Below are 17867 nucleotides of genomic sequence, written 5' to 3' on the forward strand. Positions count from 1 at the left end.
GTGGAAATCCCAGCCATGCCACCCACCAGCTGCACCACCAAGTGAAAATGCTTAAGAGGTAGCAGCAGTGGGGGGAGAAATGAAGGCTAGAAGCCAACATACATTGATCCTGACTGGGCCGGGCTGTATTCCATAAATTTTGTAGGAGATAGAAAATCAGGCACATGTGGCTGGGCATGGTGGCTTGTGCCTGTAATCCCAGCACTTTGGGAGGCCAAGGCGGGTGGATCATCTGAGGTCAGGAGTTTGAGACCAGCCTGGCCAACATGGTGAAACCCCATCTCTACAAAAATACAAAAAATTAGCTGGGTGTGGTCTCAGGCACCTGTAATCCCAGCTACTCAGGAGGCTGAGGCAGGAGAATCGCTTGAACCCAGGAGGCGGAGGTTACAGTGAGCCAAAATTGCGCCATTTCACTCCAGCCTAGGTGGCAAGAGCAAGTCTCCATCTAAAAAGAAAGGAAGGAGGGGCGGGGAGGGGAGTCCTGGTTTGCCTGGGACTGTTCCAGCTTTAGCCCTGAAAGCCCTGTGTCCCAGGAAACTCCTCAGTTCCAGGCAAACTGGGACTGTCGGTCACCATAAGTTAGGATAATTCTTCCTTCCCCAGGAATGTGAAGAGCATGCTCAGTGGAAGCCTGTGTTGAGACTGCTTCTGTAGCTGAAGAAAGGTTTTGCCTTTGTATGCCTGATTTCCTTCCTGCCTGCCTTCCTTCCTTCTCCCTTCCATTCCCTTCGACTGTTGGTCACTCTGATCCTAGAGGTGAGGGTGGGCGGGCTGAAGTCTCTCTGTTGCAGAATGGAATGCACTTCAGCCAGTTCTAGTGAGTATATAAGGGAACTACCTTCATCATTCCACAAGAATTCACTGAGCACCTATGATGTGCCAGGTGCTTGGCAATAACAGTAAAAGAGATACTGCCTCCACCTTCACAGAGCTTACAGCTGAGAGGAGGATATGCCTCACAATTTTACCATGATGTCGAACTCTGAGGAACCTTCAGCTTATTCTTTCTGCTGAATTTTTTGGTGAAAAAAAATTAAGTTGGATCCTCACACTACAACTTGCACAAAATAAATTCCAGGTAGACTAAATATTTAACCATCTAAAAAAGTGAAACTATGAAAGTACTAGAAGAAAAGCATGGGAGGATATTTTTATAATCTTAGAATGGAAAGAGGGCTTCTATGTATAACATAAAACCTAAAACCAATAAAATAAGAATTTACAAATTCAATTAAATAAATTAAAATGTACTTTTCATAAAGAAAAAGAACCATAGATTCAAAAGACTCATGACAAAATATAAATATATATAATTATATAATTTGTATCACAAAGAGCTAATGTCCACAAAATGTAAAGAGGTACTCTAAATTAATAGCAACAGTCTGGGCGCGGTAGCTCACATCTATAATCCCAGCACTTTGGGAGGCCAAGGCAGGTAGATTATCTGAGGTCAGGAGTTTGAGACTAGCCTGGCCAAAATGGCAAAACCCTATCTCTACGAAAAATGTAAAAGTTAGCTGTGTGTGGTGGGATGTGCTGTAGTCCCAGCTACTCAGGAGGCTGAGGCACAAAAATCGCTTGAACCCAGGAAGTGGAGGTTGCAGTGAGCCAAGATCACACCACTGCACTCCAGCCTGGGTGACAGAGAGAGACTCCATCTCAAAAATAATAATAATAATAAATTAATTAATAGCAATAAAGACCAAAAATTCAACAGATAATTGGCAAAGAATGTGAAAAGAGAATTCACAAAAGAAGAAACACAAGTGATTCTTAAGTTTATTAAATACCGTTCATTCTAATTCATAATAAGATAAATGTAAATTAAGGCTACAATGAGGTACTTTTAGATATCATTAGGCAAAGATCAAAAAGTCTGAAAACAGTATTATGGAGAATGTTGGAAAGCATGTACTCTTATGTATTGCTAGTGGAAATATAAATTAGTACATCATTATTTAAGAGCAACTTGGTAGTATCTATAAAATAAAGTACATATACTCTTTGACTTAGCATTTCCATTTATATGCTAACATACAAGTTTTAAAATAAATATATACATATATGTCTGTGCATTTATAAAGTAATTCTGGAAGGATACACAAGAAACTGCTAGCAGCTGTCCCCTCTAGAGAGCAGGAATAGAGGACTCAGAAGCAAGGTGGGAGGAAGAGTTGTTTTTTATTAAATACCCTTTGGTGCCTCTTGAATTTTTTACAGTGCATTATATTGCTCCTAAAAATAAATAACAAAAAGAGAGCAAAGTAGAAAACACTAAGTTCTAACGATGTACTCATATTTATTATTAATATTAAATTTAATTTTTAAAGATTTTTTTCATTGGGAAATGTTATGAAAAACTCAGGATTGAAAAAGGGGAGGTTGAATTGCAGAGAAGACATGCACCTAACCAAAGGATAACAAAGATGCTGCACCTCTCCTACAAACCCCAGCCCTCAGGCACTCAAAGCACCTCTGCTCCTCACTTGGTAAAGGTGAGTTGCGTTTGCTTTCCATGTGGACAGACTGAAATACAAAGGGGTTGGCCACCAACTGGGTTCTGTGTGCAGAACTTCAGCCAGGTAGCAGACTTCATTCTTGGAGAACAGGTAGTTGAGTAGAACTGGAACTCCCTGTTTCTGTACGCCTGGAAGCTGTCTGACCTCCACCAGTGACACACCAAGGAGAAGGGGGAAGATACCTAAAATCCTGTATGCCTATGGACAGAGGGGTGAATTAAGCACAGTCCCAGATCTTAAGATGCTTGATCAGGTGAGAGGAGATAAATATGTAGGTAATTATACAACAATGGAATAATGATATGATGCAGAGAGACTGTTGAGTGGAGTTCCAGCATGAGAGGTTGGGCAGTTGGGTGCTCAGATAAAGATGACCCCTAAGCTGAATCTTAAAAATAAGAAGGATCAGCTCTGACATAGCAGGGGGCAAAGGCCATGGAATCCTCTGAAATGCCCTCGGGTCTTTTAGCTGGAGCCCCATCTCTGTTTGGAGCAGACAGCAGTATGTCTTATATACACATACATTAAAAAAATATGTTATGAGTTTTTTCATCAATCTGTATATTTTTTCTGAAAATTATGTTTTGATCTCAATATGTTCTTGAGATTTCTCCATATTGTTATATAGAGGTTGACTCCATTCCTGTTTAACTCCCATGAGCCTGTTGATAAACATTTAGGTTTGACTAACATTTATTTAGCCATTACAAATAGTCCAGGAATGCATGCTCCCTTGTCTCCTTCTGTATACATGAGAGGGTTTTCAAAAGTAAACACCAAGTAGTGGAATTACCAGGTTCTATGGACTGAATGCTTACATCCCAAAAAAATTCATGTTGAAATTCTAACCCCCAATATGATGGTATTTGGAGAAGGAGCCTTTGGGAGGTAATTAGGTCTAAAACTATTTAGGTCATTATGGTGGCATCTATGATAATGGGATTAGTACCCTTATAAGAAACCAGAGAGGTTTCTCTGTCTCTCTGTCCCCACCCCGTGACAATACAGTAGGAAGGTGGCCATCTACAAGCCAGAAGGAGAGCTCTCACTAGAACCCAACCATGCTGACATGCTAACCACAGACTTCCCAGTTTCCAGGACCATGATAAATAAATGTCTGTTGTTTAAGCCACCCAGTCTATTGGCATTTTGTTATAGCAAACTGAGTAGCTTAAGACACTGGGGCGTGCACAGTGGTCGGAAATGTCCCAATTTACATTTCCACAAGCACAACCTCACCAACGTGATATTGTCAAAATTTTTCATCCAATTTGTGCTTTGTAGGAGATTTTCACCATCCTCACTGGGCACAGGTAAGTCCCTAACATCTAAACTTCTCTTAAAAGGAGGGGAAGAAGAATTTATTCAGCTCCGGGCCCCTTCCTGCACACCTATTGCCTCTGAAAAACCTCCCCAGAGATATTATGATTCCTACTTTGCAAGGAGAAAACCAAAGTTAAGGGAGGTGAAGTGACTTGCCTGAAGTTACACACCAGAAAGTTGTGGAACTAGGACTCAAAAGCAAGTGTTCATGCTGCTAATGTCTGTACTCTTGTTCACTGTGTAATAGACTCAACTAACATTTTTTGAGCTCTGATTATATACCTCACCCTGGAGATACAAAAATGAATTATGGGGCATTCTTAGCGCATAGTAATGCTCAATAAAACTTTGTTGAATGAATATTGAATCAAGGAGCTCAAAGTTCACAGGAGACGCACATGTAAAAGATATTTGCAATAGAATGGTGAAGCAGCCTGAGAGAGGTACAGCAGTTGTTCCCCTTTACCCACAGTTTTGCTTTCTGCAGTTTCAGTTACCTGCAGTCAACTGTGACCCGAAACTATTAAAAACAGGCTGGGTGCAGTGGCTCACACCTGTAATCCCAGAACTTTGGGAAGCCGAGACAGACGAATCACCTGAGGCCAGGAGTTCCAGACCAACCTGGCCAACGTGGTAAAACCCCATCTCTACTAAAACTACAAGAAAATTAGCTGGGCATGGTAGCACACACCTGTAGTCCCAGCCACTCAGGAGGCTGAGGCAGGAGAATCACTTGGACCTGGGAGGTGGAGGTTGCAGTGAGCCGAGATCACACCACTGGACTCCAGCCTGGGTGACAGAGTGAGACTCCATCTCAAAAAAAAAAACAAAACAAAACATATATATATATATATTACAAAAAGTAAGATATTTTGAGGGACAGAGAGACCATATTCACATAACTTGTATTATAGTACATTGTTATAATAGTTCTATTTTATTATTGTTGTTGTTATCCCTTACTATGCCTAATTTATAAATTAAACTTTATCATGGATATGAATGTATAGGGGAAAAAATCGCATATATAGGGTTCAGTACGATCTGTGATTTCACACATCCACAGGGGGTCTTGGAACGTATTCCCCATAGATAAGGGGGAACTACTGTATGCTCCAGTGCAGCAGGCCACAGACAAGAAAAATGTTTAGTTTTAAGGGACAGATCAGGGAAGGCTTCACACTGGAGAAACTTTTTACCAAACACAAAAGGAGGAAATGGGTTCCAGGCAAAGAGGACAAATGCAAGGCACAGGAGTGTGAAGCAACATTGCGTTTTCTGGGAATTATACTACTTTTGATTGCCATAAAGTTGCTTCCTTCCAGTCTGGAGCCAAAGCATCCAGTTCAATTCATTTCCATTCACACGGCCTTTGTTAAATGCCTGCGTGTGCTAGGCCCTGTGTGAGAAGCTTTACCTGCATTATCTCATCGAATCCTTGCAGCTTTCCCCCATTATCCAGATGAGAACACTGAGGCTCAGAGAGGCCAAGAATTCAGCTCAGGAATATATTCACATTTTCTGTTCTTTCTACTCCCCACTGTTTTCCCAAGATACCAGGCTACTCCTTTCTCCGATCTTACTCCAAAGGAAAGATGTCCCTCCTAGCAAACCTCAAAACCCATGGCCAGGTGCCCCTTGGATCTGAAGATTATTTCTGCTCATTCCACTGTCTCTTTTCTTACCTGGAAAACTGGAGAGGAGAATGCATATAGAGTCACAAAGTTTTCAATCATTGGCTGGACACTAAATATCATCCCTTTCATTCATTTAACAAATCTTTTTTGAGCACCAGCTATGTGCTAGACAATGCTCTCAGTGCTGTAGACACAAAAGTGAATAAGAGGGACAAGACCCCTGTGGGTGTGGTGGAGCATGCCTATAATCCCAGCTGCTTGGGAGGCTGAGGTGGGAGGAGGATCACTTAAGCCCAAGAATTTTAGTTCAGCCTGGGCAACATAGTGAGACCTTGTGTCTCTTTAAAAAAAAAAAAAAAAGGCTGGGCATGGTGGCTCACACCTGTAATCCCAACACTTTGGGAAGCTGGGGCGGGCAGACTTGAGATCAGGAGTTGAAGACCAGCCTGACCACCAACATGGTGAAACCCTACCTCTACTTAAAAAATACAAAAATTAGCCAGGCATGGTGGCGGGCACCTGTAGTCCCAGCTACTCGGGAGGCTGAGGTAGGAGAGTCACTTGAACCCAGGAGGCAGAGGTTGCAGTGACCCAAGATTGCACCACTGCACGCCAGCCTGGGCAACAAAACAAGACTCCATCTCAAAAAAAAAAAAGAAAAGAAAAGAAGAAAAAAAGACGGGCCAGGTACAGTGGCTCACGCCTGTAATCCCAGCACTTCGGGAGGCTGAGGTGGGCGGATCACCTGAAGTTGGGAGTTCGAGACCAGCCTGACCAACATGGAGAAACTCCATCTCTACTAAAAATACAAAATTAGCCAGGCACGGTGGCACATGCTTGTAATCCCAGCTACTTGGGAGGCTGAGGCAGGAGAATCGCTTGAACCCAGAAGGCGGAGGTTGTGGTGAGCTGAGATTGCACCTTTGCACGCCAGCCTGGGTAACAAGAGCAAAACTCCGTCTCAAAAACAAAAAAAGGCTTCTGCAATGACTTCTAAGAGTTAGAAACAAGTTTTGAGAGGTTACCTGGCTTGCCCATGGTCACAGCAATTTTGTTGCACAGGTGGGCTGAAACCCAAGCCTACCTAACTCCCAGTACAGGATGCTTTCTTCTCCCTGGCCATGGCCTTGCCATTTCTCTTATCTCCCTCCTGCTTTGCCTCTTCTCAGTCTCTGTCCAGTAGGATGAACTCAGAGAACCTCACCCGGGCCGCGGTTGCCCCTGCTGAATTCGTCCTCCTGGGCATCACAAATCGCTGGGACCTGCGTGTGGCCCTCTTCCTGACCTGCCTGCCTGTCTACCTGGTGAGCCTGCTGGGAAACATGGGCATGGCGCTGCCGATCCGCATGGATGCCCAGCTCCACACACCTATGTACTTCTTCCTGGCCAACCTCTCCCTGCTGGATGCCTGCTATTCCTCCGCCATCGGCCCCAAGATGCCAGTGGACCTGCTGCTGCCCCAAGCCACCATCCCTTACACAGCCTGTGCCCTCCAGATGTTTGTCTTTGCAGGTCTGGCTGATACTGAGTGTTGCTTGCTGGCAGCCATGGCCTATGACCGCTACGTGGCCATCAGAAACCCACTTCTCTATACAACAGCTATGTCGCAGCGTCTATGCCTGGCCTTGCTGGGAGCATCAGGCCTGGGTGGGGCAGTGAGCGCCTTTGTTCACACAACCCTCACCTTCCGCCTGAGCTTCTGCCGCTCCCGGAAGATCAATAGCTTCTTCTGCGATATCCCTCCACTGCTGGCCATCTCGTGCAGTGACACCAGTCTCAATGAACTCCTTCTCTTCGCCATCTGTGGCTTCATCCAGACAGCCACGGTGTTAGCTATCACGGTGTCTTATGGCTTCATCGCTGGGGCTGTGATCCGCATGAGCTCGGTCGAGGGCAGTCGGCGAGCAGCCTCCACCTGTGATTCCCACCTCACAGCCGTGGCCATGATGTACGGGACACTCATTTCCATGTACCTGCGCCCCAGCTCCAGCTATGCCCTGGACACTGACAAGATGGCCTCTGTGTTCTATACCCTGGTCATCCCGGCTCTCAAACCACTCATCTACAGCCTCCGCAATAAGGAGGTCAAGGAGGCCCTCAGGCGGGCCTGGAGCCGATTCCACTGTCCAGGGCAGGGGTCCCAGTGATTGGTCCAGGGAGGCTGGGTAGGTCTGACTATGAGGGGATGAGGAAGGTCGGGGCCTCTTTCTGGCCCCTGTCACTGTCGGTAAAGATGGGATGTTCCTCTGGCTTGGATGTCTCAAGTCATTGTTTAAGGGACAGTAAAGAGGGAAATGAAAGCTTATAGCAGGGAGAAAAAGATTTGGGGTTCATCTAGGGCTAGACCTAGAGCCAGACGCTAGACCAGGCTAATGTTTCTGTTGCACTGCCTCAGGTTCTTCAACATTCAAAACATAAACGTTCAGCTGGGTGCAGTGGCTCATGCCTGTAACCCCAGCACTTTGGGAGGCCAAGGCAGGAGTTCAAGACCAGCCTGGGCAACACAGGGAGACCACCCCCCTCCATCTCTACAAAAAAAATTGTTAAAAATAAGCTGGGCATGATGGCATACTTTGCAGTCATAAAAAAGAAAGAGATGATATCCTTTGCAGGGACATAGATGGATCTGGAGACCATTTTCCTCAGCAAACTAACACAGGATCAGAAAACCAAACACCGCATGTTCTCACTTATAAGTGGGAGCTAAACAATGAGAACACGCGGACATATAGAGGGGAATAACACACACTGGGGCTTATCGGAGGGTGGAGGATAGGAGGAGAGAGAGAAGCAAAAAAAAAAAAAACTAATGGATATTAGGCTTAATATCTGGGTAATAAAATAATATGTGCAACCAACCCCCATGACACACATTTACCTGTGTAACAAACCTGCACATCCTGCACATGTACTACCCCTGAACTTAAAAGTTAAAAATAATAATAATACCTGTAATCTCAGCACTTTGGAAGGCCAAGGCAGGTGGATCACGAGGTCAGGAGATCGAGACCATCCTGGCTAACAAGGTGAAACCCCGTCTCTACTAAAAATACAAAAAAAAAAAAAAAAAAAAAAAAGAATTAGCTGGGCGCGGTGGCGGGCACCTGTAGTCCCAGCTACTCAGGAGGCTGAGGCAGGAGAATGGTGTGAACCCAGGAGGCAGAGCTTGCAGTGAGCCGAGATCGCACCACTGCACTCCAGCCTGGGCTACAGAGCAAGACTCCATCTCAAAATAATAATAATAATAATAATAATAATAATAATAATAATAAATTAGCCAGGCGTGGTGGTTCACGCCTGTAGTCCCAGCTACTCGGGAGGCTGCAGCAGGAGAATCACTTGAGCCCAGGAGGTCGAGGCTGATGTTGAGCTGTGATTGTGCCACTGCACTCCAGCCTGGGTAACAGAGCAAGACCCTATCTCAAAATAGTAGTAATATAAAAGTTCCTAGATGTTACCAGGTAAAGGAATACAGGCTTATTTGCCACCTGTACTTATAAGAGGCTAATCCCCAGAAGCACCAAGTGAGAGCTATGTTAGTTCCAAGTGTTCCTAGATTCTTGACCTTTTAAGCTTCTTCATGGCCAGTGTGTCTGCGCCTCCCTCTTCAGCCCAGGAGAACATCTTCAGGATCCACTTAGACTAAAGAATGGGACGGAATCTGAAGAGGGAAACATCTGTCCCCTATGGCCCATGTATTCCGCGTCTCAGGAAAATGGCTTAATAGCTAGAACATGCACAAGTCACTTTTAAACTCCCAACAGCTGGATTTGAATTTGGCCAGGGTTAGACTAGTTCAGGCTTATGATAGAGGCTAGGAAAGGATTAGGATTGAATAGTTAGAATCGGGTTAAGATTAGGTCTCAGGCTATGGCTAAGGATGGGGTTCAGTTACGGTAGGTTAGGATTAGGGTTAGGGAGAATTAAGAAATGATCAGGCAAATTTATGATTGAATTACAATTATGTAAATTTTATAATTTGGGCTCGTTGTTATTAGTAGTATATTTGGGATAAATTTAAGGGTTTGGGCCAGGTGCTGTGGCTCACGCCTGTAATCCCAACACTTTGGGAGGCCGAGGCAGGCAGATCGTCTGAGGTCAGGAGTTCAAGACCAGACTGAGCAACATGGTGAAACCCTGTCTCTACTAAAAATACGAAAAAAATTAGCCAGGCATGGTGGTGCATGCCTGTAATCCCAGCCACTCGGGAGGCTGAGGCAGGAGGATCACTTGAACCCAGGAGGCGGAGGTTGCAGTGAGCCAAAATCATGCCACTGCACTCCAGCCAGAGTGACAGAGCGAGACTCCATGTAAAAAATTAAATAAATAAATAAATAAGAGTTTGGATAAATCTTGTTAGAAATATTAGAATTATTTTAGGATTAGTGTTAGAATGGGAGACTAAATAAGATTGGAGTTCGGATTTCATTTGTATTACTCAATTGAATTGGAGTTAGAGTTTAGTTCACATTAGACTTAAGTTGGTGTATGGGTAATGTTTGTGCTAAGTTTAAGTCACAGTCTGGTTATTACTACAGGTAAGCTGGGATCAGAACCAGATGAAATTTAGGCATAACAATATTTTAGGTATCAAATTGGCATGCTTGTGGTCACTTTAAGATTTAGTTGGGGTTATAAATAGTGTTACTTAAAGCCTAAGGGTAGGGGTTGGTTGTTGGTGAATTTCAGTTTCATTCAGAGTGATGAGCATGCCTGGATTTGCATGTGGTTGGGTAGGATTAATATCATGACTGTTTGGTGTTAAGATTCCAGCATTGAGGTAGGGTTGGAGTTGGAGAGGGAATGCCATAACCCCGACCTCTTGGACAACAGTAACTACACTGCCCCAAGCTTTGAGTCATGGAGGACCTCCGAGACCCAGTGCTCTTGGGAGTTTTATTCACCCAGAGTTCACAATTTTGACAGATTTCTTTTGTCTCCATGACTCTTTTACACATAGGCAAGTCCTAAGGCACTGCATTCTGCCTGGGAAGCCTCTCTCTGCAGGAGCAGACAGGAGTGGACCCTGGGAGTTACAGGCAAGAGCCTCCAAGAAGAGGTGGAGCATGGCCAGATTTAAATGTCAGCTTCTACCTGATCCTCCCTCCAGTTCCCCTGATTATGGCTGAGGCGAGGCCGGGGTGGGAAAGGTATGGGACTCAAACAATGCTTCACCCAATAGGCTGCCCATGGAGTCTCTTCCTTGGGCCCTAGCCAGGGGCTGGCCTTGCCCCTCTACACGCTCCCTTCAAGGAGAAATCAACCACCTGGCGCCACTTAGACTGCAGGAAAACTGAAGGCTTCGACCTGGCTCCCTGGGAAGAAGATGCCCCTTGTTGCCAGGACCAAGACCCTCCCTCTTGGTAACTATGGCATTCTTGGAGTTCCCAGGCTAATAAAGAGGAGAATGTGGACAAGACCATCTCCTCAAATCTTAGAGAACTTTACAGGTTTCCTGACTCACTCCAGTTTTCCCAGAACAGTCCAGTTTTGAAACTCCAAGTCCCGGCTGGGCGCGGTGGCTCACACCTGTAATCCCAGTACTTTGGGAGGCCAAAGCGGGCAGATCATGAGGTCAGGAGATTGAGACCAGCCCGGCTATCATGGTGAAACCCCATCTCTACTAAAAATACAAAAAAAATTAGCCAGGCATGGTGGCGGGCGCCTGTAGTCTCAGCTACTCGGGAAGCTAAGGCAGGAGAATGGCTTGAACCCAAGAGGCGGAGCTTGCAGTGAGCTGAGATGGCGCCACCCACTGCACTCCAGCCTGGGCAATAGAGCGAGACTCCGTCTCAAAAAATAATAATAAAAAAAATAAAAATAAAAAAACTCCAAGTCCCATGTCCCAAGACACCCTCAGTCCTGGGCAAATCGAGATAGTTGGTCACCCCATTTCCTGTTGAAGCAGCTCTTGAGAGAAAAGTTACAATGTCCCAAATTCAGCACATTTTGAAAAGACTTAGATAAAATAAAACCCCTCCTCTCATCACAAGGCTCCACCAACCTCTCCCAGTTCCCCAACTCCTCTTGCCTCCTATCACCACAGCAACTCAGGTGCCACAACAAACATCAGAGTCATTGTCAAAGGAGTTGGCAACCTGAGGACTGCAAATGTAAGGCTTGCCCCAAATTCAACATTTAGACTCAAAGATCTCCTCTATGGTCCTTTCTCTTTTTTGTGGGTTCTTAGGCTCTCGTGACATACAGCAGCTGCCACAATCAGTGGAAAAGTTTCCAGAGGGATAAGGCCCCTTCCATCACCTTGGCCCTACAGGATGGCCATGGCTCCTTCCACATATTTAGTATCCATGGAGCAGCCAGATACAATAATTACATAAATCCTAGAAATCAGCTGGAGGAAATAGTAAGTTTCAAGCTATTATACTGGGCCTACTTGATAGATAGGAAAACAAACAAGAGGGAAGGGGAAAGAATTGGGAAACAGTAACAGAGCCCAACCTGGAGAATGAAGAGAGATAAATCACCCCTCCTGAAGTGAGATGCCCAGAAGAATGTGTCCAATTCTGATAAAGTATTTCCCTTCAACACCACTTCCTAAAGCAGGCAGTGAGGACAGGAAGCTGGGGAAGACTGGGGCACTCATTGCACAAAATAAGTTGGGCCCTGCAACATGGGTGGAAATTGAGGGGAAGAGGCAATTGTACCAGGGGGATGAGGGGCAAGTATATAGAAAGGCATGGAAGTAAAATAAGCTCAGCATGAGCAGAAGACTCTAAGGAGACCAATTTAACTGGCTTGAGGGGGTGTGCTGGGAAAGTAGAGGGAAGTTTAAAGATTGAAAATTAGGAAATGAGAAGAACACTCCATGGCCTCAATATTAAGTAGGAAATTTAGACTTTATTCAAGAGGCAATAGTAAATCACTGGAAGTTTATATATTCAGAATCATTCTTTCTGGTTATTCCAACAGTGTTATGTAAAGCTATTCCCACCTGGAATGGTACATACAGGTTCAGTTCCCTCATACTGCAGTACACACACAGAAACACATACCCCTTCAATAAAGGCCTAATCTCCTATTAGAAATATTCCTTGCTGGAAATAAGAGAGAACACAAACAAATGGAAAAACATTCCATGCTCATGGACAGAAAGAATCAATATTGTGAAAATGGCCATACTGCCCAAAGTAATTTATAGATTCAATGCTATTCCCATCAAGCTACCACTGACTTTCTCCACAGAATTGGAAAAAAATACTATAAATTTTATATGGAACCAAAGAAGAGCCCATATAGCCAAGACAATTCTAAGCAAAAAGAACAAAGCTGGAGGCATCACACTACTTGACTTCAAGCTATACTGCAAGGCTACAGTAACCAAAACAGCATGGTACTGGTACCAAAACAGGATACAGAAAAATGGAACAGAACAGAGACCTCAGAAATAACACCACACATCTACAACCATCTGATCTTCAACAAATCTGACAAAAACAAGCAATGGGGAAAGGATTCCCTATTTAATAAATGGTGCTGGGAGAACTGGATAGCCATATGCAGAAAATTGAAACTGGACCCCTTCTTTACATCTTATACAAAAATTAACTGAAGATGGATTAAAGACTTAAATGTAAAACCCAAAACCATAAAAACCCTAGAAGAAAACCTAGGCAATACCATTCAGGACATAGGCATGGGCAAAGACTTCATTATTAAAACACCAAAAGCAATTGCAACAAAAGTCAAAATTGAGAAATGGGATCTAATCAAACTAAAGAGCTTCTGCACAGTAAAAGAAACTATCATCAGAGTGAACAGGCAGCCTACAAAATGGGAGAAAATTTTTGCAATCTACCCATCTGACAAAGGGCTAATATCCAGAATCTACAAAGAAATTAAACAAATTTACAAGAAAAAAACAAACAACCCCATCAAAAAGTGGGCAAAGGATATGAACAGACACTTCTCAAAAGAAGAAATTTATGCAGCCAACAAACATATGAAAAAATGCTCATTATCACTCGTCATTACAGAAATGCAAATCAAAACCACAATGAGATACCATCTCACACCAGTTAGAATGGCGATCATTAAAAAGTCAGGAAACGGCCGGGCATGGTGGCTCATGCCTGTAATCCCTGACTTTGGGAGGCCGAGGTGGGTGGATCATGAGGTCAGGAGTTCAAGACCAGCCTGGCCAAGATGGTGAAACCCCATCTCTACTAAAAATACAAAAATTAGCCAGGCGTAGTGGTGGGGGCCTGTAATCCCAGCTACTCGGGAGGCTGAGGCAGAGAATTGCTTGAACCCGGGAGGTGGAAGTTGCAGTGAGCCAAGATCATGCCACTGCACTCCAGCCTGGGTGACAGAGTGAGACTCCATCTCAAAAAAAAAAAAAAAAAAAAAAGTCAGGAAATGACAGGTGCTGGCGAGGCTGTGGAGAAATAGGAACACTTTTACACTGTTGGAGGGAATGTAAATTAGTTCAACCATTGTGGAAATCAGTGTGGCGATTCCTCAAGGATCTAGAACCAGAAATACCATTTGACCCAGCAATCCCATTACTGGGTATATACCCAAAGGATTATAAATCATTCTGCTGTAAAGACACATGCACAAATATGTTTATTGCAGCACTATTTACAATAGCAAAGACTTGGAACCAACCCAAATGCCCATCAATGATAGACTGGATAAAGAAAATGTGGCATATATATGCCACGGAATACTATGCAGCCATAAAAAAGGATGAGTTCATGTCCTGTGCAGGGACATGGATGAAGTTGGAAGCCATCACTCTCAGCAAACTAACTCAAGAACAGAAAACTAAACACCACATGTTCTCACTCATAAGTGGGAGTTGAACAATGAGAACACATGGACACAGGGAGGGGAACATCACACACCAGGGCCTGTCAGGGGTTGGGGGGTAGGAGAGGGATAGCATTAGGAGAATTATCTAATGTAGATGACAGGTTGATAGGTGCAGCAAACCGCCGTGGCACATATATACCTGCGTAACAAACCTGCACATTCTGCACATGTATCCCAGAACATAAAGTAAAATTTTTAAAAAAAAGAAACATTCCTTGTTAAAAAAACGCTCTCATAGGTCCAGCCACCCACACAGACACAGATGCAGCTGCACACTGAGACACATCCAAGCTCATGGACAAATGGAGTTGCACAGAGACACAATCACTCCCACAAACACAGCTCTACAAATTGAGATTGTTGATAATAGTTGTGATTGCCACAGTCACCAGAGGCACAATTCCTCCCACACTCCACACATCCTACAAGAAGCCACCATGAGGTGACAGTGACAGGTGAGGTGAGAGGAGGGTTGGCTCCAGAAGCTACAGCTGTAAACCCTGGGATCCCCAGGTCACTCTACTTGGGGCTCAGAGGTCAGCCTGACCCTTCTCTCTCATCTTCACAAGGCAGGGGCTGAGGAGCAGCAGCTTTGCAGTACACAGGGCTCCTGAATGTCCCCTGAGTTGGAGGTGGCACCAGTCACCTCCTCCTCCATCAAACTGGTCCCTAGAGAGGAAGGATAACAAGCCCCACAGCCAGGCTGCCTTGTGCCCCAGGGATGAAGGCCACAAGAAGAGGTTGTTGCCTCTGGGGAAAAGCTAAGGGGCTCCTAGGGCTCTAAACCCCATAAGCATGGCCAATCATTCCTTCCTCAGACCCTCCAGTGTCAAGCCACTCCTGGGCCCTGCTGCTGTTCCTTCCTATGATGTGCAGAACCCAGAGGGTACACCTGGGGACAAGGGGCCAGGCTGCAGAGTGTGCAGATCTGTCTTCCTGTGTGTGACTGTGTGCATGAGTCATATGTGTGAGTATGAGAGTATGTGTTGTTTGTGAGGCTGTGATTATTACCATCACTGCACAATGGTTTCATTTGTAGGGGGTAGGAGGCAGTGTGTATGTGCATATGCCCCTCTAGCGTGGCACATCTCTGCCATGATCCACCATGAACCTACGTGAGTGCAGCCGTGTATGTGAAGGTGTGAGGCTGTGTGCAAAGATGTGATTGTATGATCACTGAGGGGATTGGGTGTGGCTGGGCATGCATGGATGGGCACTGGGTAGAGTGCTCACACACAGTAAGCAGTCAATGAGAACATGAATGTGCATGATGGGTCACAGCAGCTGTGCATGGCGCTATGTCTCCATCAAGAGGAGTATGTGAATGATTGTCACGCTCTGGCCTTAGTGCCATTTTGTGATTGCATTTGGCCATGTGTGTATGTGTATGATGATCTTGGCTTCTGAATCCTGAGGTAATGGTTGTCTGCCGACTTTGCTGTGAATGCATGTGCTGGCTCCACATTTCTGTATATGACTGATTGTGCCTCTGTATTTGCAGAGACCAGTTTGAGGATGCACATGTCTGCGTGCCTGCATGTGCATTTCCAACTACATTTGAATGTTTCTACAAACATCTTTGTATATTTGAACGCTTCTTGGGACCAATTTAGACACAGGTCAGAGCAGGTCCATTTTCCAAAAGCAATTCTATAAACAGGCTTCCCCTTCCATCCTACCCAATCATCCTGATCCTCTTCCCCTCTAGGAAAGTGAGAAAGAATTAGGGGCTTAAGAAAAGATGCTTTAGAGGAAGCTAACGCCAGAGATTCTTCTTAACCAATGGAGGAAAAAAGGAATACGATAGGGTAGGGAGGTCCTTCATTGATTTTTTTTTAATAGAGAAAGATGTGGAAATAAATTAAAAGATCATTTCCCTGTAAAGGTGGTTTCAGCACAGTCTTCAGCAAACCTGTGCCCTAAAATTCCTCTCAGTTACTTCAATTCTCTTCTTACAGAATTGCCCAAGATTTCTGCAATGAAATTCAGACAGGAAAAAAACTGAGACATTGAAAACAAGTTGCCTCTCTCCTTAAGAGTCAAGTCGCTATGCCTGGGCAGATGTGTCCATCTGTCCACAGGAGTTTCTCACCCTGTGATGTGCATCTGCTTGGTGCTCAGTAAGTGTTTGATTTCATGGGGAAAGTTTTCAGGGATATGAGGAGTCATTCAGATTCTCTTGTTCTTTGTGTGTATGTGTGTTTGAGATGCAGTCTCACTGTGCCACCCAGGCTGGAGTGCAGTGGCACGATCTCGGCTCACTGCAACCTCTGCCTCCTGGGTTCAAGATATTCTCCTGCCCCAGCCTCCCAAGTAGCTGGGATTACAGGCACGTGACACCACACCCAGCTAATTTTTGTATTTTTTTTTTAGTAGAGATGGGGTTTCACCACATTGGCCAGGCTGGTCTCAAACTCCTGACCTCAGGTGATCCTCCTACCTTGGCCTCCCAAAGTGCTGGGATTACAGGCACGAGCCACTGCACCCGGCCTTGTTTTGTGTTTTAAGTCTGAAAATATCTGTATTCTTTACTCACACTTGAGTAGTATTTTCGCTGAGTGGAGAATTCCAAGTTCGAAATGCTTTTTTTCAGAATTTGAATATTGTTAAACTGTTCTATAATCTACTGTTGAATTGAAACATTTGATGGCAATCTAATTACATGGATATCATCAGTTCATTGCACCCCATGCCCTTAGGAAGTACTGGAGTCTCCTCTTCATTTCCAGTGTTCTAAAATTCCACTATTTGTGTCTAGGTGTTGTGGGTTCATATTCATTTCAATGTAAACATATGTGCTCTTCAGATTTTTTTTCTAGAGTTTCTTTCTTATGTTTCTCTCCTCCATCTTGGTTTGGTTTCATTTTTCTTTTCCAAAATAAATGTCCATTGGCCAGATCTTTCTGTGTCGAACCTCACTCTGTTTCATCTTTTCTTTCATATTTTCCTCCTTCCCTGATCTACATCTTGTGCAATATCTTTTGTTCTATTTTTGCTTAAATCACAAACTATCAAAGTTGGACATGACCTTGAAGATGAGTTACTTCAATTCTCTTATTTCGCAGGTTGAAAGTCTAAGGCCCCACGAGGTCAGGAGATCGAGAACATCCTGGCTAACACGGTGAAACCCCGTCTCTACTAAAAAATACAAAAAAATTAGCCGGGCGTGGTGGCAGGCGCCTGTAGTCCCAGCTACTCGGGAGGCTGAGGCAGGAGAATGGCGTGAACCCAGGAGGTGGAGCTTGCAGTGAGCTGAGATCGTGCCACTGCACTCCAGCCTGGGCGACAGAGCGAGACTCCATCTCAAAAAAAAAAGGAAAAGAAAATCTAAGGCCCAGAAAGGAAGAAGGTTCAGGGAGGTGAAATGACTTGCCCGTAGTCATACCTGTGCATAGGGCCAGGGCTACCTGACTCTAAACTCTTGATTTTTTCCCATGGCCAGGAAGCCTTGAACAATTTATCCCCTCACCTTTTCCGTTAGACATCGGGGAGGTGACCTATCAATAGAAAGGAGCCCTCGAGGTTCCAGGCGAATAACCAGCCTGCC

At 44.7% G+C, this 17867-nt stretch overlaps 1 protein-coding gene across 1 annotated transcript; it reads left to right on the forward strand.

Moving 5' to 3' along the window:
• Positions 1–6669: 6669 nt before the first annotated feature.
• Positions 6670–7632, forward strand: OR5C1 (olfactory receptor family 5 subfamily C member 1). Its single transcript, XM_004048570.5, has one exon. It carries the CDS (start codon positions 6670–6672, stop codon positions 7630–7632), a length of 963 nt encoding a protein of 320 aa, XP_004048618.5.
• Positions 7633–17867: the final 10235 nt, after the last annotated feature.

The sequence above is a fragment of the Gorilla gorilla genome, chromosome 13 (genome assembly GCF_029281585.2).
Source record: "Gorilla gorilla gorilla isolate KB3781 chromosome 13, NHGRI_mGorGor1-v2.1_pri, whole genome shotgun sequence".
NCBI classification, from domain to species: domain Eukaryota; kingdom Metazoa; phylum Chordata; class Mammalia; order Primates; family Hominidae; genus Gorilla; species Gorilla gorilla.